General features: G+C 42.7%; 2 protein-coding genes across 3 annotated transcripts; one reads left to right on the plus strand and one right to left on the minus strand.

Annotated features, from left to right (window-relative positions):
• Positions 1 to 323: 323 nt before the first annotated feature.
• LOC123136581 (CBL-interacting serine/threonine-protein kinase 21) lies at positions 324 to 3,390 on the plus strand. 2 transcript variants are annotated; one of them, XM_044555990.1, is made up of 14 exons: positions 324 to 634; positions 723 to 785; positions 901 to 972; positions 1,059 to 1,166; positions 1,349 to 1,393; positions 1,483 to 1,536; positions 1,674 to 1,799; positions 1,892 to 1,981; positions 2,057 to 2,194; positions 2,300 to 2,407; positions 2,533 to 2,637; positions 2,738 to 2,800; positions 2,997 to 3,071; positions 3,194 to 3,390. In XM_044555990.1, the coding sequence occupies exons 1-14, from the start codon at positions 473 to 475 to the stop codon at positions 3,275 to 3,277; spliced, it is 1,293 nt and encodes a 430-aa protein (XP_044411925.1). In that variant the 5' UTR covers positions 324 to 472; the 3' UTR covers positions 3,278 to 3,390. The 2 variants fall into 2 exon arrangements, with proteins under 2 accessions (XP_044411925.1, XP_044411924.1); XM_044555989.1 differs by having other exon boundaries at positions 332 to 634; positions 1,322 to 1,393.
• Positions 3,391 to 3,503: 113 nt separating this feature from the next.
• LOC123136580 (FGGY carbohydrate kinase domain-containing protein) lies at positions 3,504 to 8,270 on the minus strand. Its single transcript, XM_044555988.1, has 15 exons — positions 8,036 to 8,270; positions 7,514 to 7,593; positions 7,309 to 7,426; positions 7,017 to 7,195; positions 6,504 to 6,586; positions 6,233 to 6,417; positions 6,067 to 6,128; positions 5,764 to 5,872; positions 5,560 to 5,679; positions 5,315 to 5,434; positions 5,111 to 5,231; positions 4,415 to 4,571; positions 4,256 to 4,328; positions 4,044 to 4,171; positions 3,504 to 3,851 (listed from the first exon to the last, which is right to left on the minus strand). The coding sequence occupies exons 1-15, from the start codon at positions 8,091 to 8,093 to the stop codon at positions 3,729 to 3,731; spliced, it is 1,716 nt and encodes a 571-aa protein (XP_044411923.1). The 5' UTR covers positions 8,094 to 8,270; the 3' UTR covers positions 3,504 to 3,728.
• Between the last annotated feature and the right edge of the window lie 14,838 nt (positions 8,271 to 23,108).

Genomic DNA, 23,108 nt, shown 5'->3' on the forward strand with positions numbered 1-23,108 from the left:
AATCGTGTTTTAAGAAAGGTACAAGGAGTATGTAATTTGTGTATAAATAACAAAGTCACCTGGCCTAATTGGTTATTAACAAGGAAATAATATTTTTGCCCGTTATTATTTCACGCGGGGATTCAAGAGCGCAAGTTGCATGCATACCATACTCAATACTTGCATCTTCCATTCCATGACCAGAGGCCGGCCGACCATGCACGCCGTCGACGAGAGGGAGACACACAGGGCCTCTCCTTTTTACTGGGCCGTGGTGCACGCCGTTGACGGGAGGGCAGACGGCCAGACGGCGACCGGCTGTTGCGCCCGGAAATCACGTTGCCACGGCTACTTTCTCTCCAAACCCCCCAACCACCTTCCCCTTCTCACCTGATTTCCGTTTCACGGTGCCATCCATCGTACACTGTTACCACGGACAAGCGCCCATTCCCGTCCAGCCTTGATTAAGGTTTGCTGGTCGGCACAGAGGAAGATGGTGCTGGCGGAGAGCATTGGCAAGTACAGGGTCGGCCGGACCATCGGCGAGGGCGCCTTCGCCAAGGTCCGGCTCGCCGTCGATGCCGAGACGGGCGGCTGCGTCGCAGTCAAGGTCATCGACAGGAGCACGGTGCTCAGAAACAACCTCATGTATCAGGTGCGTATGTGTTATTTCTGTGAACGATGCTCCGCCTAGTTCATGGAGCTGCGCATTCCGTGACGGCCTCTTTGCTTGGCCTTTGAAGGTGAAGAGAGAGATCGGCGCGATGAGGCTTCTCAATCACCCCAACATAGTCAAGATACACGAGGTAGTTGCTCAAATTCCTTCACCGTTCCATCTATCTGGTTGCCCAAGCATGTAGCATCAGGATTTTGGCAGAACTGAACCCTCTTTCGCGCCTTACAGCAGTTACATTTGCGCAGGTGATCGCGACGAAGACGAAGATATGTCTTGTGATGGAGTATGTTCCGGGAGGGCAGCTCTCTGACAAGCTAGTAAGATGGGCATCTTCATCAAGCAACAGTTCTTGGTTATTGTTTTCAGGTGGTTTTCCTTATGGTTTCTGAATTTTCTGTTTAAGAGTTACCTCAAGAGATTGGAGGAGAGGGAAGCAAAGAAGTACTTCTACCAGCTGATTGATGCTGTGGACTATTGCCACCGGAGAGGCGTCTTTCACAGGGATCTCAAGGTCAATATACTCTCATTCTCCTCTAGCTAACTGCATGTCTGGATATAACTCTTTTCATCCCTGATGTTGCAAACTGATCCGCATTCTTCCTCGATCATCCTTTCATTTATGGTTGCCACGTCACTGAGTTATTCTACTTTTGAGAGTGTCAACAGCCTGAAAACTTGTTGCTAGATAATCAGGGCAATCTCAAGGTATCCGATTTTGGCCTCAGCGTGCTAAGGAAGGTAAGAACTAGCAAAGGCTATGAGCTCATTTCATTTGAATTATCAATGATTCAGATTGATCAACTATGAATGAAATTTCTTTGATCCAGCCAGGGCAGTTGCTATCCACATCTTGCGGCTCTCCATGCTACGTGGCTCCTGAGGTATTTGAAAAATCATAGCGCTCCAGCAAAAATAAGAGCATGGCATGGCATGGCCTAACTACCCAAAGTTGCATTGCACATGCCACAAAGTTTCAGTAATTTGCATTGCCAACTTTTAAATTTTGATGCTCTGGTAGGTGATTCAGCACAAGACTTACGATGGGGCGGCCGCGGACATCTGGTCATGCGGCGTGATCCTGTTTGAACTCCTTGCTGGTTATCTGCCATTCCAGGACTGCAGCTTGATACACTTGTACAGAAGGGTAAGCATAAACATCCTAGTGTCTGATGATGCCTTTTGCTTCGTTACACCTTGCTGATGCGAGGTTTCAACTGACAACTATTGTCGCAAAAGATATCTCGAGCACAGTATGCATTACCGCAATGGATCACACTGCCTCAGAAGAAGATTATCTTGAGGATACTGGATCCGTCTCCTATAACGGTAAATCCTATTAGATGCATTAGGCCAATACATGTTCTTGATTATTAGCACGGTCATCTGATAATTGTGGTGTAGAGAGCGAAGATAAATGATATCTTCGATGACGAGTGGTTAAAAGAGGGCTACAATCCATCAGTAAGGAGAACTGAGAGTGATGATTGTGTTGATCTTGATGAGGCTGGCACAGACAGTGATGGCAGTCACAGCACAGAGGTAAGTAATAAACACTGCTCTGGAACACAAATCCACGTATTAATTTCCTCCACTCTGCACCAGTCATTTCCTACCTTCAGTTGCCAGGACTTGCCTTTTGTCTAGGTAAGGGAGGCTGGGGGAGCGAATCCGGAGCCTGAGCAGTTCATCAACGCGTTCCGGTTGATAGCGACGTGCAGAGATCTCGACTTGTCAGGACTCTTCCAGGAGCAGGTCACTGACCATATCCTGTCAACTTTGTTTCATATGTATTTGACCTACGTCAACAAATGGGTCTAACTTGTACCTATTTTTTCGGTGGCTGACTTGGCTGATGATGCATGATCACCATTCACCAGAAAACAAAGCTCGGCTCGCCGCATTCGGTGCAGGAAACACTGGGGATAATCACAGCTGCAGCCAGGGATGTGAGCTTGTCAGCGAGGAGAATGGGCAGCTCCATGGTAATTAGCCAGAGCTTGGCAATATCTGAATTCAGCTTCTTGAATGATCTTGAGAAATCACAGGTCAAGTTTTGATCCTGGGATTTCAATTTTGGCACAGGTAAAGCTTCAGGACATCAGATTGCTATCAAGAAGCATGCTGGATCTTACACTCTCGGCCGAGGTGAAGTGCCGTGCCATATATTCTCATATACCAGTGGAGATAGCAATACCATACAATTTGCAACTAGATGAATGCCACTGGATGCGCCAGTGACATGTGGGATCTGGAATGTTGGCCTCACTGCAAGTGGCCTTTTTTCAAAAAACGATAGATTCACGGTGTTATCTATCTAATTTTGCTTATCTGAAAAATGCAGGTGATCCAGGTGACACCAGCACACTGCGTCGTCGAAGTGTCTAAGTCCAGCGGTGATCTGAGAGCATACAAAGAGGTATGTCAATATGGCAATATGAATGCTGTTTGTTTCATTCCAGTCTGATCTTATCTCGAGGAAACATGATGCACAGTTTACTGATGATCAATGCAATTCTATTGCATTGTTAACACATGCAGTTCTGCACAAGCCTGTGCAGATTGCTGACCGGGCGGGTGCAGCAGAATGGCAGCTCATCAGATTTGGGGACCAACAAACTCTGAGTAAAGGATGATTAATTCTGTCAAGAGAGCAAAACAGCCGAGGTAGCACAAGTGCGCAGCCTGCTAACAGAGTTTCCAGCTACGCTGTTTCGATGGCAGCCCCCCCCCCCCCCCCCCCCCCAGTGAGCAGTTGGTTCTCGAAGATTGTAGTGCTGCCCTGGTTAATCGATACAATCTCTCTTTTCTGTCGCAAGAGAAATATGAGATGTAATTTCAACCACCGAAATTCGAACCGAAGCATCTAATTTCACAGAAACTTTGTGGTAGATAATTACCATTTCACTACAAAGGATCCTTTTCTATACTTTTGGTGACTAATAGACATTATTGTATCACTGCTTCCATAACGGAATGAAATTTCTTTACATGTAAATAATGCAAGGAAACATGGCAACAGATCTGGGGTATTCAGAACCAAGAGTGAAGTACCCAGCTCAGTGGTCACGTAACCCTACTGCAATGCTTGCGCCATGGCTGAGCGATGAGAGAGCTGTTGCTCATACAGGGATCTGAATATCTGATATTTGGCATCGTGGTATTTCTTCACCCTGGGATCCGAAGATGGATGCACAACCTACAAAAAACAATACATTTGCTTTAGAAACAGAAAATGAAAAATGGAAGATTCTAATCAAGAATGTATGCAAATCAAAATGGACGAAAATCGGGCATATTTTATGAATAACATGTTCTCTAGGTTGTCTAACGGCAAAAAAATGGAGCCAGCTAATCCATATTTTTTTAAATAGGAGGGATTGGGACATACCTTTCCAGCTGCATTCATTGACTTCATTGCATCGTGAATACCAGAAAATTTCTTTGCAGCAACAGCACCCAGAACAGAAGCACCTAAAAGCACAGACTCATTCTCTCTAGGAAGTATTATTGGACATCCTGCAAAGAACAAGTAAATTTCAGAGCAGGGAGGAAAGGAGATGGAGAGAGGTGAGTAGGTAACTGCAGGAAAAAGAGGCATACCGATGATATCTGCATGCTCTTGGACATACAAGGAGTTCTTTGCAAGTCCGCCACAGGCAAGAAGGGTGTCGATCTAACATACATGCAATAAATATTATATTATAGGCATCCAATTATATACCGAGTTACTCTTCGAAATCCTTGGTCGAAAATAAGTACCTTGTGTCCATGAGCATTGCAATGCTCCACAATATGACGAGTTCCATACGCAATACCCTGAATTGTTGCTAGGTACAAAAGCGCTAAATGCTTTTCACTTGTATCAAGTGTCAAGCCACAAATCACTCCTTTGGATTTTGGATCAGCAACAGGGGACCTAACCATTAGAATGGTTTACATTAGAGTCAGCCACATCAGGAGTGCGTCATTTTTGTCAGGTAAAACATTGAACAAAACATTTGAGGGGGGAATAACAAATTGTGCGCAACTGATAAGGCTGTAACTTCACCATTCTGTTATAAGATTTAATATCTTAGCAATAACCGAGATTGCTAGCTGTCTCACTGATTGTGTTATGTTGTCATATTGTTGACTGCATACATCTAATTAGAACAGCAAGAAAAGTTAAATACTTAAATAAGCAAAATATATAAAAGCCGACAAAATACATCCAGTTAATGTGTCAAGAAAATACATACGGTTTTCATCCTCTGCAGTGAAATAGTTGCTATAGATGTCAGAGGTAAATAAATTTTACACTACGGCTGGTTGAGATTCAGGACAGGAAAAGGAGACTGTTTGATTTGGTCTGATAGTCTGAGATCTTTATGTGTCACATTGCAAATTTGTGAAGACACAAGGATCTGGATAACTAGAATTCTTGTTTAAGCACAAAAGATTTAATGAATTTCTTACCGATTTCCATGAAAATCTGGAAGGACATGCGTATCTTGACTCAAGGCAGATAGAAAGGGAATATTTTGTTCATGTGCCATCAAAAGCAATATCTTGTTCAACAACTCAAATATGGATACACCTGAACAATTTCAGAAGAAAATTACATGCCTTTTACAGGGCACAAACTAAAAAATAATCTGCTTGGGCAAACATGAAACTTACTCTGAGAAGCAGCATGATTAGCCAGAAGGGGAGCAGCAGCATGGTTTTCGACAATGTAATCAAGTAGAGCACCAGTTGCGCTTTGACCACCTTCTGTGAGCCAATACTCAGGAATCATCGCTGAACATTGAATCACAATATAAGCGTCAACCAACATGGTCCACGATAGATACTAGAGAACCAAGGAATAAAGCAGAGATGCTGGCTAGAAACATATGGAAGTAAATACACGAGGGCAACTCTACCAGACCAAAATGGCCCCCAGACACCAGGAATAAATAATTTGTTCTTTGAAACAGCCATGTGGCATGTGGATGTCCCACAGACCAAGACCATGCGGCGGCAGATCGCTTCTTCATCAGATACTGAAAACAAAATGTTCCTCAATAAATGAATATAAAGTTTTAAAGTAGTTTGCATAGGAAAAATACAGATGAATCAACACTAACAGTCGGCTTTAGATTCTGCCTCTGGCACACTTTCCATTACTCCAACGCCACCGGCATGAGCATCAATAAGCGAAGTTCCAACAGGTGTCCCAGGAAGCAAGCCTAACTCCTGAGAATTGGATTCAACCAACATCAGATAGGCAATTACATAATATTAACAGCAGAGGCATTTCCGCTGACACAAATATTATATAGAAAGAACCTAGATAATTGATCACAACATAGTTCATAAATGACACAGTTACTAGAAGTTCAACGTAAACATTGCAATTTCAAATAAAAAGCAACATTATTTTTGCTTGCCTTTGCAGAAGTAGGTGTCAAACCAGAACCTAGAGGATGGCCTGGAAATGCAACACTGCGTCCTATATGTTGCATAAGAGTAGTGTTGTATTAGGAAACTAATGACCATAAATGACATGTTGGTTTTAGTGCTGGAAGGGGGAAATGAAAAATTGTTCAGTTCAACCTATTTTTGCACGATTCCCTTCAACAAGGTCTCCCAAGCCTATTTCTTCCCAAAAGACTTCATCCCATCCACATGCTTCCATATCACGCGAATCTAATTCCCTCCACTGGCCCATGTGTGCATGTCCAAGATATGTCCATTTGCAAACAGTTGTGCATAAGCTGCGGGTGTCATCACCAGTTGCCCTAGAAAATGAACCACCAAAGCAAACATGTTATGGAAGCCAACCTATAGCTTACGGCAAATTCAGACATAGATAGTGAAAACTCACCTATATGCTAACCAGTCACTAAGGTCCATCCACCTACATGCCATGGACCAGGACTCTTGCAGATTTTCCTTTACCCACAAAAGCTGAAAAATATTTAAAGTAAAAATGTGATACTAGCAAGGGAGATAATCAAATAATACACAATGGTATTAATTGCTTAACAACTTTTCTCGAAAATATTATTTGGGAAGGTCAAATTTAAGTATATTCATGCTGTAACCAACATCAATTTTAGTGACTTCCTAAACAATGTCCACGTTTATTAATTTCTTCAAACCATCTCCAGATAATGAACATTGCAATTTCCAGGTTTCAAAATGCTAAAATTCTGATTTTACATGACCAAGAAGTGAAATTTCCTGGAATATACTGTGACTACCATTATCAGGCAATAAACACAATGGTTGACTTTTACAACATCATGTTTATATTATTTACAAATCATGAATCAAGAAGTCAAGAGTCCGCACAATTATGATTTAAACCACACTGCATGAAAAGTGAGGTGGTTACCTTTGGAGCTTGCATTTCTGGAGAGACGCCCCCGCCACAGTACTGCAATACAGGTGAATTGCGAGCGTTAATTCGATCAGCCTGGTCAACAGCCCTATGGTCCATCCACACGATGATGTTCCTTCTTGCATCACCACTCCAAGAAACCGAAACAGGGGAACCATCAGTATCAACAGCAACTGCAAGCAACACGCCATATTATTATCAAGTCAGTGAATTCCGAGTCACTTTAGACACAAAATTCCCCATTCAGAAGTCAACTCGAACAGCTCATATGGAGATCAAGGCAAACCAAGGGAGCAAGTAGCAGCGAATCCGAGGCCAACAACATCCTCAGCTGCGACATTTGCAAGCGAGCATGCAGATTTTACAGCAGTGCACACCGCGAGCCAGATATCCGTCGAAGATTGCTGGTGTGCACCGCCCAGAATTAGCAAGGTGTTCGTTAGTTCATTTGTCAATCATGCAATACATTGAACGGATTAGAGGTTACTAACCTCGATGCAATCTTTCTCTTTCCATATCTGTATCGGGCTGCTCGCCGAACCGAGCAATTTACCCTTCTCATCAAAGATGCCTGCATCAACAGACAACTAAGAATTAATAGCACCAACCTAATTACCTGCTATGCCTGCCAAGAATGAACTCCTTTCTCAAGGCCTGATATGCCCGGTGACAAGCATGCTCTGTTAGCACCTATCTTAAATTACCCTTCATCACATCCGAGAGAACGATTGAGGGAGAACTACATGAACAGCACCGCTCCTCCCATGAAAACAACATTCAGTTCGTCACTCTGAGTGGACAACTAGTGATACTCTTGAGTAAAAGAAAATCTTCGGAAATGGAATTTCCCCCAGAATATAACAGTTGCTTCGCCACAGAAGCAGCACTGCTACTGCTAGCCTGCTCACTCGATTACTACTCGCGAATCAAGAAATGGCCAAAGTCTATCTAGTAAAAGCTAGTCAAGAAAAAGGGAGGGGGCGTTGGTTCAAAGGATTCAGAGAGTGACGAGCCTGCGCGAGCGCTCCCAGTGCCGACATCGACGCCGAGGAAGACGCCGCCGCGGGACATGCTGCCGGCGGCGACGGGCGGAGGCGGAGAGCGTCCACGTGGGCGTGGCCTGCGTACCGTGTGTTTGGGATTCGGTTTGATCTGATCCGTTTGCGCTGGCCCACTTGTCAGAGCAAATTTGCGCCCTTGAGAAGCGATGAAAATGAAAAAGTGTTTGACTCGGGAAAAAAGGAGAAAAATGTTGTAAAATCCAACGGATCGCCCAAGCGGAAGAGCAGCCCCGTCCTAGAAAAAATTACTACATGACCAACGCACCCACCCCGCGTTCTAAAAAAAACACCCACCCCGCCAAAACCGCCCCGTCGTGGTCGTCTGCATCATGGCCACGGTGAAGCCGAAGAAATAGCTCACCCCGGAGCAGAGAGCTGTCGAGACGGTGAAGCAGACCAATCGAAAAAGGAGGGTCAAGACAAAAGAAGAAATCGTTGCTACCGCCGCTTAGATATGGGCCGCTGTTGTGGACACCGAGGCCATCGCCGCCAAAGCCGCACAAGGCATCCTCCTCATGCTAGGGATCGTCTCAAGTCGGCCCTTGTTGTAGCCGCCACCGCGGCGGCCAGCTCGGGCTCGTCGGCGGCCCGCCCGCCCAGGCTTTCTGAGCTGCCCTCCATGTCAACATTGTCGCCGACATATGGGTACCTACTCGGACATAAACCGACAATGTTCCGCTTCTCCACCTCACCTCAGGACAGCTCGCCGGAAGATGATTTTCGTGTCGATCGTGCATGTGGTGCCTCCCATTGATCTCAACTCCGCACCCGTGGCCGGTGAGTCAACCGAGACGCAAAGGAAGCCCCCACGGGTGGTCTCCATGGCAAACCTCCCCAACGAATGCAAGTGTGTGGTGAAATCTCGACCCGACGCCCGACGACATGGGATACTACGAGGGGATCATGGGCCCAAGAAAAAAGGGTTTGGTATGAGAAGAGGCAAATGTTCATGATCGATCGAGATGTGCGATCATCTTATATTTATTTATTTTGCGTGAACTATGAGATCGAGGACGTGCGGGGCTTATGTGATTCTTTGGTGCGATGTTATATGCCGGTATGGCATAATATTCTCTTGGTACTTACAAAATGCTAGATTTATTTGCTATCTCATTTTGATGAAAATATGATGAACCAAATGGTCTTCCCGTCGGGTGCACTGAGAGCATCGCAGATCCTAGGAAAACACGTCATGTATAACCAGTTTTAGGTACCCAAAAACGGGTTTGTGGTACTACGCGGACGCGCGGAACAGATGTCGTAAGTCTGTTTTGGCGTTTTAGGCAAATCCATAATTCTGAAAAACAAGATTTTAATACAACAACAATATTATAAATCAAACTTATTAATGTTTTAGTATCATACGCTAAAATAATCATCTCAGTTACAACAAATGTTCAAATTTGACTAATTAAAACAATAATAAATGGTTCGCATAAAAAGAATGGTTCAAATCACACATGAATACAAATAAGATCAAATGAATAAACTGGGAGTCTACCTCCCATGCAGTTGCCACCGGTTCTTAATAAGATCACCATAGAGTGGGTGTGTATCATTGTTCTCAATCTGCAGGTAGGTCTCAAGAAATGTATTGATCCAATTCGGGTTCCTGCTAGGCTTGACACGGCTACCAATATTGTCATAGAAAAACTCTAAGTTGAAATCCCTCTCATCCTCGATAAACATGTTGTGTAGAACTACACATGCATGCATGATATTTGAGAGGGATTTCTTATCCCAGAAGAGAGCAAGACTTGGAACAATGTCAAACCGAGCTTTGCAGCACATCAAATGCCATCTCAATATCCTTTTGGCATTCTTCCTATGCTTGGGAAAAAATAGATTGCTTCTTGCCCTTTGGCTTCTTCATTGTCTTCACAAACGTTGACCACGAAGGATAGATACCGTCGACAAGATAACACCCCATGGTATAATCATGTCCATCGATGGTGTAGTTGCAAGTCGGAGCATCTCCACTAGCAATCCAAGCAAAAATATGTGATCTCTGCAATACATTTATCTTATTAAGATCACCCGACAAGCCAAAGAAGCAATGACAAATCCACAAAGTCCTGCGAAGCCATGACTTCAAGCACAATAGTGGGATCACGATGATGGCCGGTGTACTGCATGTGCGAAGCCATAGGGCAACTCTTCCACCTTCATGCATGCAATCCACACTCCCAAGCAAGCCCGACCATCCTCTTGCTCCATTCATCGCCATCAACTTCTTTGTGTCCTCCTCATTGGGAGCTCAAAGATACCCAGGACCAAAAACCAAGATCAAAACTTTGATAAACACGTGCACGCATTTGCACATGGTATCTTCTCCAATGCGAAGACACTCATTGGTGCAGTCAGCCGGAATACCGTATGATATCACTCTCATTGTCGTTTGATATCTTTTGGTATGAACTAAACCAAAGCAAACCGACGACATTCCTCCGGTGAGTGAAAAAACGACAATTTTTCTCGCAAGCTTCCACAATACAAAAAAAGAGATCTACGCATAACGCCTACGGAAGAGGTGAGCCAAATAGGTCGGTACCTCGGGAAAGTAATCTTACATGAGCATGGAATGGGAGCTCGGTTGCGCAGAATGCAAAGATGGCCAACCTTCGATCATCTACGTTTTCTCTTCTTGCCGCCATCTAATTCTTAGACGAGATGCAACAAGACGAGGTGCTCAACATCATCGTCTAAACACAATTCCTCTATGCCAGAACCATCTGACTCTGACAACGATGACGAACTCCAATAAATATTTCTACTCTTATAAAAACCTGAGTTGGTGTTGATGGTGTGTCTGCCATCTAACAATTTCAACCGTCCGATCTACATCCAATGCATACGCGTTAGTTGTGGCACTTTTATGCCCTTCCTCTGGCCCGATCTGGAACCTTTGTGGCTTTGTCTCTCCCTATTACCCCACTCGCACCTCCCCAGGATTTGGTGCGGTGTCGTCGCCGACGTTGTCCGCTTATCTCTTCCCATTCCCCCACCCACACCTTCCTAAGGATCTGGCGTGGTGGCCGCCTGCTACTTCTTGAGCTTGTGTTGGTTTTTTCCTTGAAGAGGAAAGGGTGATGTAGTAAAGTAGAGATAAGTATTTCTCTCAGTTAAGAACCAAGATATCAATCCAGTAGAAGGAACACACAAGTCACCAATGGTTGCACCTACACAAACAAACAAATACTTGCACCCAACATGATAAAGGGGTTGTAAATCCCTTCACGGTTACTTGCAAGGATGAGATCTGATAGAGATATGTATAAACGATAAATAGAAGTGTAAAATAAAGTAAATATAAATAAATTATAGCAAGGTATTTTGGGGTTTTGGTTTATAGATATGAGAATAATATGATAAGGATAGACCTAGGGGCCATAGTTTTCACTAGAGGCTTCTCTCTTGAAAGAACACATACGGTGGGTAAATAAATTATTGTTGAGCAATTGATAGAAAAGCGCAAAGTTATAACGATATCTAGGGCAATGATCATGAATATAGGTATCACGTCCGTGATAAGTAAACTGACTCCTGCCTTCATCTACTATTATTACTCCACACATTGACCGCTATCTAGCATGCATCCAGTGTATTAAGTTAACAAGAACGGAGTAACGCCTTAAGAAAGATGACATGATGTAGAGGGATAGATCCAATCAATATGAATAAACCCCAACCTTTTATCCTTAATGACAACAATACAAATATGTGCCTCGCTACCCACTGGGTGAGGACACCGCAAGATTGAACCTGATATGGCCATAAATAACATTAACGTTTCCAAGATTCATGAAACTTTTCTTCACATTGAGGGTTTACAAACCGAAGATGTGTACGTTGAAAAAATACATTTGTTTTGATGGGAAGTATGAAGGAGAACAAGCATTAGATGTTGCGCATGCTACAAGGTGTACAGAGACAAACAAGCTAGGAGTCAAGAAGCACCAAGGTTGAACATGCAGGGATGTCAGGATGCATGCAAAGCTGATATGTTGAGTCAGTTTGGAGTTTGTGTTGATCGTGTGAACCATAAAAAATACATCCCTGCTATTACTATTCGTATACACGGCCATCGAATCCAGCTATAATTAGGACCAACAAGAAATTATATTTCCATACGACGCAACAGGTGCAAACAAAACTTTTTTTGACCCGGAACAACTCATTCCATTACTAAACTGGCTCGGCCATGTTGCTGGAGACCAGAACAGAAACAAAGTCTAGAGCATACTCGATCCACGACTGATCAGCAGCTCCCATTTTGAAACCAAAAGTAGCTAGTTCATGTGCTACCTTATTACGTTTTTGGTTACAAAAACTGAAACTAAATGACTCAAAATCGCATGACAGATACTTCACATCTCCCGTAGGAGGACACCGATCAGTGCTCGTTCATATTCGCTAGAGTTGAGTGCATGGACAAGCACATGGGAATCAGACTGAAGGATCACCTTGTGGATGCCCAGTTCCGCGCTTGCTTCAGTAGTTAACACACATGCCAAAGCTTCTTCATGTAGAGGCCCTGTAAGATGCTCAAGTGTGGCAGCCTTTGCTGCCAATAATTCTCCTTGGTTAGTTCGAGCAACACGTCCCCATGCTCCTTTCCCTGTGTTTGCATGATAAGATGCATCAAAATTGACTTTAACGACATCAGGTGGGGGTCGCTTCCACTTAACCTTGTCCTGGGGAGGCACTTGTACAGGCTTCACAACACTTTTACTGAACTCGTGAAGATATTGTCGGATAGTATAGCAGATACTGTCATTGCTCCTCATCGTCTCTCCTGCATTTTCCTTGTTTCTCACTGACCACCATTTCCACGACCAGATAAGGAAAGTATCTCGCTTATTGTTATCCAAGCTCCATATGTGATCAAACACCTCTCTTGGCCCAGTGCACTCCAGCATAGCACTTCATGTATCCTCTAGCTCCATTCCTCTCCAAACTTGTTTGACAACTTTGCATTTTATGAACAGATGACCACCATCTTCATCCAGCCGGCCACACACTAGGCATCTTGTATCCAAGTCCACCCTTTTGTGTTTGATATTCATACGGAGGGGCAGGCTATTATGCGCAAACCTCCATAGAAAAATACGCACTTTCCCTGGCATCTCCAGGTTCCACAATCTTTGCCATTTATCCTCTCCCCTTCCCTGACTAAGTGATGGGCCTGCATCATTACCATTTCTTGCATCTCTTACCCGGATACCGACATGATACACCCCTTTTACAGAAAATTTTCCTTTGGGATCGTGGTGCCATGCCCATGCTACACAATCATCCATATCGGTCGCACTAGGATAGCGAGGATATGCGAAACATCATCTTCATTAAAAAGATCCTTTACTAACTGCTCATCCCAAGTTTCCCTAACCGACTCCATTAGTTCAAAAACTCGTGTGATAACTATGTCCCCTCTTACTGATGTTGGTTTTCTAGTATCTCCTCGAGGAATCCATGGGTCCTCCCACACTTTGATGTTATCACCCAACCCCGCACGCCAGACAATTCCTTCCTTAATCAGATTAACCCCCTTCAATATGCTTCTCCAGATATAAGAAATACCCTCTCTTACTGTCACCTCAAGAAGAGAATAATCTGGGTAGTAGCGAGCCTTCAGTACTTGCGCACATAGCGTATCCAGAGGCTCGAGCAATTGCCACCCCTGCCTAGACAAAATGGCAAGGTTAAAAATATGCAGATCTCTAAACCCAAGTCCTCCATCCTTCTTCGATTTCGTCATTCTTCCCCAGCTTATCCATTGACACCGTCTTTTATCTTGTTGGCTCCACCAGAATCGAGCAATAAGTGTGTTGATCTCTTTGCAAACTTGCTTTGTGAGATCAAAACACGACATTGCATACATGGGTATCGCCTGAGCTACAACCTTAATCAAGACCTCTTTCCCCGCCTTGAATAACAACTTTTCCATCCACCCTTGATTCCTTTGCCAAATCTTCTATTTCAAATATTCAAACTCCTTACTTATGGATGCTCCAATGTGAACTGGCAGTCCCAGATATCGTTGATTAAAAGACTCCTCCACTATGCCAAGACCAGCCAGGACACCCCCCCGTGTATTAGCACTGGTTCCTTTACTGAACATGGCATTAGACTTCCCCTTATTTATCATTTGGACAGACTAATGCTCATAAATAACTAAAATTTGCTGCAGTTTGGATGCCCCCTCCATTGTTGCCTTCATAGCAATTAGCCAATCGTCTGCAAAAAATAGGTGATTTATCTTTGGAGCTCCTCAACATATATGGACCACCTGGATAGATCCCTCCTGCTCCGCTTGGTACAACATAGCAGAGAAAGCCTTTGCACGGTTCCCCTTGTTGGAGTCCTCTGCCTAGGGTGATCACCTCTGACAAACTCCTGTTAATCTTTACCTTGTATGAAACTGATCTAATGCAGTTCATTATCAAATACACCCACTGTTCAGCGAAGCCCATCTTGATCATGACCTGTTCCAGAAAGCCCCACTCAACACGGTCGTATGCTTTGCTCATATCGAGCTTTACCACCACCAGTCCCTTGGGCCCTCCCTTCCGTTTATGCATCAGGTGCATGATTTCATATGCCAGGAGCACATTATTAGTGATCAACCGACCGAGACAAACGCTGACTGTGTTGGCGAGATGATTTCGGTCAGGATTTCCTTGAGCCAATTCGCAAGCACCTTTGAGATCAACTTGTATAAAACATTACAAAGGCTTATAGGTCTAAACTCAGTGACCTTCTCTAGGTTTTTGACCTTGGGTATGAGCACAATAGTAGTTTCATTCCACCCATTCGGCATAGGAGCACCATTCTGCACACCCAGCACTTCCTCCTTCACTTTTGGCCCGACCAGCTCCAAAAACCGCTTATAAAATATAGTCCGCATGCCATCCGGACCCGGTGCTTTCAAATCACCAATGGAATTTAGGGCCTCCTTGACTTCCTGTTCTGTGAATTCACGGGTTAGGCGAGTGTTCATATCATGTGTGACCGAGGTGTGTATGTGGGACAACACCTCGTCATTGGCGATACCTGCAGAAGACACGAACAAACTTTTGTAGTGGTCAGTTATAATTTTTCCTATCTCCTCTTCTCCCTCCACTACTTCACCCCCTCCTTTCTAAGCTTCCTTATCATATTCATCCTCTCCCTCTCATTTGCATGGGTGTGGAAAAAATGTATATTTTTATCTCCTTTCTCCAACCAATTAACATGCACCCTCTGCCTCCAATATAAATTTTACTAATCGTCTAGCCTACTTAGCTTAAAGAGAAGAAGATGCTCCTGGTTTATTTGATGGTGACTAGTACAACTACGCCGACAGTTCTCAACCTCCTTCTTTGCCTTCTTAATTCTTCCTTTTAGCTCTCCCAACACCTTTCAATCTCACTTTGTGATTTCTCCCCCACCTTAGCCAGTTCTTCCTTAACAGAAACATCACCCTCTGCAAATGTTGCATTCCACACCTCTTCCATCACCCAAGCACACTCCTCCTCCATCAACCACCTTGCCTCAAACCGGAACACCCCATCACCTATAGAACCTTCTCCCTCCTGTTGCATGCCATCCATTGATACGTCTCCAACGTATCTACTTTTTCAAACACTTTTGCCCTTATTTTGGACTCTAATTTGCATGATTTGAATGAAACTAACCCGGACTGACGCTGTTTTCAGCAGAACTGCCATGATGTTGTTTTATGTGTAGAAAAGAAAAGTTCTCAGAATGTCCTGGAAATCCACGGAGGCACTTTTTGGAATTAATAAGAATTTTTTGTGAAAGAATTAATGCCAGGGGGCCCACAGCCTGTCCACGAGACAGGGGGGCGCGCCCCCCTAGGGCGCGACCTCCTATCTCGTGGGCCCCCTGGACCTCCTCCGACCTCAACTCCAACTCCATATATTCCGTCTCGGGGAGAAAAAAATCGGAGAGAAAGTTTCATCGCGTTTTACGATACGGAGCCACCGCCAAGACCTAATCTCTCTCGGGAGGGCTGATCTGGAGTCCGTTCGGGGCTCCGGAGAGGGGGATTCGTCGCTGTCGTCATCATTAACCATCCTCCATCACCAATTTCATGATGCTCACCGCCGTGCATGAGTAATTCCATTGTAGGCTTGCTGGACGGTGATGGGTTGGATAAGATTTACCATGTAATCAAGTTAGTTTTGTTAGGGTTTGATCCCTAGTATCCACTATGTTCTGAGATTGATGTTGCTATGACTTTGCTATGCTTAATGCTTGTCACTAGGGCCCGAGTGCCATGATTTCAGATCTGAACCTATTATGTTTTCATGAATATATGTGTGTTCTTGATCCTATCTTGCAAGTCTATAGTCACCTATTATGTGTTATGATCCGACAACCCCGATGTGACAATAATCGGGATACTTCTCGGTGATGACCGTAGTTTGAGGAGTTCATGTATTCACTATGTGTTAATGCTTTGGTCCGGTTCTCTATTAAAAGGAGGCCTTAATATCCCTTAGTTTCCACTAGGACCCCGCTGACACGGGAGGGTAGGACAAAAGACATCATACAAGTTCTTTTCCATAAGCACGTATGACTATTTACGGAATACATGCCTACATTACATTGATGAATTGGAGCTAGTTCTATATCACCCTATGTTATGACTATTGTATGAGGAATCGCATCTGGCATAATTATCCATTACTGGTCCATTGCCTACGAGCTTTTCATATATTGTTCTTCGCTTATTTACTTTTCCGTTGCTACTGTTACAACTGCTACAAAAACCCAAAAACATTTATCTTTACTGTTGCTACCGTTACCTTTATTATCATACCACCTTTGCTACTAAATACTTTGCTGCAGATACTAAGTTATCCAGGTGTGGTTGAATTGACAACTCAACTGCTAATACTCAAGAATATTCTTTGGCTCCCCTTGTGTAGAATCAATAAATTTGGGTTGTACTTCAGCCTCGGAAGCTGTTGCGATCCCCTACATTTGTGGGTTATCAAGACTAATTTCTGGCGCCGTTGCCGGGGAGCATAGCTCTATTCTCTGAGTCACTTGGGATTTATATCTGTTGACCACTATGAAGAACTTGAAAGACGCTAAGACCAAGATTTTGCCCTCAACTACGAGGGGAGGTAAGGAACTGCCATCTAGCTCTGCACTAGATTCTCCTTCCGTTATTAGTAGGCTTGCGACACCTAAACCTGCTACTACTATGAATTCTGATATGTCGCATGTTATTGATGATTCCACTTCTGTTATGCATGATGAAACTACTTCTGTGTGTGATACTACTTTGCCATTAGGTGAATTTCTAGATGAACAACTTGCTAGAGTTAGGGGGAATGAAAATATTGAAGAACCTATTATTGATGATAGTGATGATGAACGTTCCCCCAATGATTATGTATTACATGTTGTTCCTAAGGGTTATGTTATGAATGAAGCAGCTGCTATGGAAATTCTTGCTTGCAATGATAGAAATGATCTTAAGAAATTATTAGCTAAATGGAAGCAGCAGTCTCTTAATGCTAGAATGAAACCCGATCCTGCTTTTGCCACTTCACCTATCTGTGTTACTGATAAGGATTATGAATTCTCTGTTGATCCTGATATTTTTATTTTAGTTGAATCTGATCCTTTCTATGGCCTTGAATCTGAAACTGTTGTGGCACATCTTACCAAGTTGAATGATATAGCCACCCTATTTACTCATGATGAGAAGTCTCGCTATTTATATATCCTTAAGATATTTCCGTTCTCATTAAAGGGTGATGCTAAGACTTGGTATAATTCTCTTGCTCCTGGTTGTGTGCGTAGTCCCCGGGATATGATTTATTACTTCTCTGCTAAATATTTCCCTGCCCATAAGAAACAAGCTGCCTTGAGGGAAATATATAATTTTGTGCAAATCAAAGAAGTGAGTCTCCCACAAGCTTGGGGGAGGCTTCTCCGGTTACTTAATGCTTCGCCCGATCATCCTCTTAAGAAAAATGAAATACTTGATATCTTTTATAATGGACTAACCGATGCTTCCAAGGACTACTTGGATAGTTGTGCTGGTTGTGTTTTTAGGGAAAGAACTGTCGACGAAGCCGAAATCTTATTGAATAATATGCTGACTAATGAAAATAATTGGACTCTTCCCGAGCCAGTTCCTGAAGTAATTCCTGAACCAATTGAGCCAACTCCTGAGCCTATTCCTAAACCCACTCCAAAGAAGAGAGGTGTTTTATTTCTCAGTCCTGAAGATATGAAATAGGCAAAGAAGTCAATGAAAGAAAAAGGTATCAAAGCTGAAGATGTTAAGAATTTACCACCTATTGAAGAAATACATGGTCTTAATTTACTGCTTGAGGAACCACATTGTCTTGATAACTCGACACAGGTAGTAAAGGTAAATTCTCTCTATAGATATGATAAAGTTGAAATACCCTCTACTAAATTTCATATCCCATGCTTAGATGAATTTGATGACTTTATGGCTACACAAGAAAGTTTTAATGCTTATGTTGGTAGAGAGTTAAAGAATAATGCTTTCGAGATAGGGCGCGTAGGTGATAATCGGGCTAGAGTTAAAGATGAACTTCACCGCGTTAGCAAATATGCTTCTATGGTTGCTACTCAAGTTGAGCAAGTACTCAAAGCTCAAAATGATTTGCTTGATGAATTGAATAATAAAAATGACTTTGCCATTATAGTGGCTACTAGAACTGGTAGAATGACTCAGGAACCTTTGTATCCTGAAGGCCACCCTAAGAGAATCGAGCAAGATTTTTGAGAAATAATTTAGAGGCACCTAGTTTTTCTAAAAAGAAGAAGAAGAAAGACGATAGAATCTTGCATGCTTCTAGTGAACCTACTATAGACACACCTGAGAATCCCAATGATATTTCTATCTTTGATGCTGAAACACAATCAGGTGATGAACATGAACCTAGCGATAATGTTAATGATAATGTTCATGTTGATGCTCAACCTAGCAAAAACAATGATGTAGAGATTGAACCTGCTGTTGATCTTGATAACCCACAATCAAAGAATCAACGTTATGGTAAGAGAGATTTTGTTGCTAGGAAGCACGGTAAAGAAAGAGAACCATGGGTTCCGAAACCCATGCCCTTTCCTCCTAAACCATCCAAGTCAAAGGATGATGAGGATTTTGAGTGCTTTGCTGAAATGATTAGACCTATTTTCTTACGTATGCGCTTAATTGATATGCTTAAAGTAAATCCTTATGCTAAGTATATGAAGGATATCATCACAAATAAAAGAAAGATACCGGAAGCTGAAATTTCCACCATGCTTGCTAATTACACTTTTAAGGGTGGAATACCAAAGAAACTTGGAGATCCGGGTGTTCCAACTATACCATGCTCCATTAAAAGAAATTATGTCAGAACTACTTTATGTGATCTTGGAGCCGGTGTTAGTGTTATGCCTCTCTCTTTATATCGTAGACTTGAATTGAATAAGTTGACACCTACTGAAATATCTTTGCAAATGGCTGACAAATCAACTGCTATACCTGTCGGCATTTGTGAGGACGTGCCTGTTGTTGTTGCAAATGTCACTATCTTAACGGACTTTGTTATTCTTGATATTCCTGAGGACGATAGTATGTCTATTATCCTTGGTAGACCTTTCCTTAATACTGCAGGGGCTGTTATTGATTGCAACAAAGGCAATGTCACTTTTCATGTTAATGGTAATGAGCATACGGTACACTTTCCGAGGAAACAAGCTCAAGTTCATAGCATCAATTCTATTGAAAAAGTTCCAACTATCATTTTTGGAGATTTTGAATTTCCTCTTCCTACTGTCAAGAAAAAGTATGATATTCTTATTGTTGGGGATTTTCATATCTCCGTTGAGGTAACTTAGTGTTATTCGAAATTTCTCCGGTTCCGTGTTATTCGGAATGAGTTTGTTAACAAGACTTGATCAACCTTGTTAGTGGGTTCATTTTGATGATCACGAGATGGATGAAACTAGAAGGCACGACCTTCTGTACCCTCTTTTTACTTTCTGTTATTTAGAATAAATAAAGCAAAAATAGTATTATCCGTCTGTTTTCTGAATTATCCGTGCATTAAAAATAGTCCGAAAATAAAAGTGCTCCAAATGCCCTGCAAATTTAGTATGATTTTTTCTGGAATATTTGAGGATTTTAGGCACTGAAAACACTGCAGGAGGGGCAAGCACCAGGCCACGAGAGAGGAGGGCGCCCCCCCCCTGTAGGGCGCGCCCCCTGTCTCATGGGCCCCTGGTGGCTCCCCTCCACTTATGCCAGCACCCACACACTTCATCTTCTACCCCAAAAAAATCCCCATCCAGCTCAAGCACGAGTTCTAGCTTGTTTTGCTGCGATTTTCGATCTCTTAGCTCAGAGCTCCATTCACAAAACTGCTTTGGGAGATTGTTGCTTGGTATGTGACTCCTCCATTGGTCCAATTAGTTTTTGTTCTAGTGCTTTATTCATTGCAAATTTTTGCTGCTTCGGTGACCATGTACTTGAGCTTGCATGTTAAATTTTTGAGGTCCCAAGCAATTCCAATGCATGATATGGGCTCTAGGCACTTGTAGGAGTAGTTGCTATCAATCTTGTTTAGTTTTATCCACTTTTATTTTGAAGTTACTAAAATTTCAGAAATTTTCAGAAAAATAAATATGCTTAGAAGAATGTACCAAGGAGGTTCCTCAGCAAAGAAATGGCCAAGAATTGCTATACGTGAACAAGATGTTAATTTTCCAAGGGACGCAATTGTACGGGCTTGTGAGTGGCCATCCGATGATTTTATGGTCGAAGCAGGCTTTAAGGAAGAATTTGACGCGTATGTGCGTAATGCCGAGTTGGAGGACTTCTTACAAGATAAGTGTCCTCAAGAGTGCTGTGTTAGGTTATAAAGGTTATAACTTGGGGGCAATAGTTGCACGTAGGTTGCAGAATAATAGTAAAAGGGGAAATTTCTTTGGAGGAATTTATGCAACCCGTGTGGCTAATTTTCTTAATATAGCTCCACGAGAGGGGGATATGATTGTACCTCCTGTTTATTTAGATAAAGAAGCTATGTTTGATCATCATTTTCTTGAGAGGAATGAACAATTCCTCCATTATCGACTAATATTTGACAGACGCAACGTCGTCCCTGTTACTCTTCCTGCTCCCTACCTTTTTGATTATCAGGCAAAAGGAAGATATATTATCACCAGGGAAGAAGCAGCTGATTACGACAGGGGAATGGAGGCAGCTCGTCAACACGCTGCAGCTCAGGAGGCGGTCGCCTGTGCATCTCAGTACTACCCCAGTTTCACTTATGGATATCAGTCAGGCGGTCCTTGGTATTAAACCAACTTAGGCCAAAAGCCTAAGCTTGGGGGAGTACATATTTCTCACCGACTTTACATCCATGTTCACACACTAGTCGTCGGTGCTCATACTCTTTCATTGTATTATCCATGTTAGTTTAAATTTCTTTTTCTAGTTTTCTTCTTGTGTGTTTGATAAACCTTGAGAAAAACCAAAAAATTAGTTAGTTTAATTTCCTTGCTTGTAGTAGGATTAAAATGAAAACCCAAAAAGATTTCTAGTTCTTCTTCTTACTTGTTGGGAGCTTTCCCGTGTAAATAGTTTTATTTTCTTTTCTTTCCTTTGGGGGTCGAGAAGACCATATTGAAAATGCTTAGTGACTCTTATATGCATGATTGTTTATTTAATTTAGAGCCCATATTACTTGTCTTCTCTCTTAAGTTGAATGCTTGCAGATTCCAGCTTAGTCCAATGCACATACACTCTTATTATTATACACATCGTTCGGTCGTGCGAGTGAAAGGCAATAATGACGATATATGATGGACTTATTGGGATGAGAAAAGCTGGTATGAACTCGACCTCTCTTGTTTTTGTAAATATGATGAGTTCATCGTTCCTGAGTCAGCTATTATGAAGTAAACATATTTGCAATGACATTTAGAGATTATAGTTACTTGTGCCATGCTTGATTAGTTATGAGTTATAATGGTTTACCTTGCATGCCAACATGCTATTAGAATGATTATGATGTGATATGATGGGATGGTATCCTCCTTTGAATAAATTGAGTGACTCGACTTGGCACATGTTCATGCATGTAGTTGAATAAAACCAACATAGCCTTCATGATATTTATGTTCATGGTGGATTATATCCTACTCATGCTTGTACTCGGTCTGAATTAATTTTAATGCATGCTTATGACTGTTGTCGCTCTCTCAGTTGGTCGCTTCCCAGTCTTTTGCTAGCCTACACCTGTACTAAGCGGGAATACCGCGTGTGCATCCAAACTCCTTAAACCCCAAAGTCGTTCCATAAGAGTCCACTATACCTACCTATATGCGGTATCTACCTGCCGTTCCAAGTAAACTTGTATGTGCCAAACTCCAAACCTTCAAATGAAATTCTGTTTTGTATGCTCGAGCAGCTCATGTTACAACTAGGGCTGCCTATATCTTCCATGCTAGGTGGGTTATTCTCAGAGGAATGGACTCCGCTCCTCATTCACGAGAAAGGGTCGGTAACCGGGATGCCCAGTCCCATGATCCAAAAAGATCAAAGCAAATCAAAATAATTAAACAAAACTCCCCAGGGCTGTTGTATGTTGGAGGCACTCGTTGTTTCGAGCAAGCCATGGATTGATGCTTGTTGGTGGTTGGGGGAGTATAAACCTTTACCATTCTGTTTGGGAACTGCCTATAATGCATGTAGTATGGAAGATACAGCCATCTCTTAGGTGTTGCGTTGACAACAAAAGTATACCGCTCAAAATGTTATTCAATCTCTATTTTAAAATCGAGCTCTGGCACATCTACAAATCCCTGCTTCCCTCTGCGAAGGGCCTATCTATTTACTTTTATGTTGAGTCATCATCCTTCTTATTAAAAGCACCCGCTGGAGAGCACACTGTCATTTGCATGTATTATTATTGGTTTATATTGGGTATGACTTGACTGGATCTCTTTTACCATGAATTACAATGTTTAGTCA

This window comes from Triticum aestivum, chromosome 6B, assembly GCF_018294505.1.
Source record: "Triticum aestivum cultivar Chinese Spring chromosome 6B, IWGSC CS RefSeq v2.1, whole genome shotgun sequence".
Lineage (NCBI taxonomy): Eukaryota > Viridiplantae > Streptophyta > Magnoliopsida > Poales > Poaceae > Triticum > Triticum aestivum.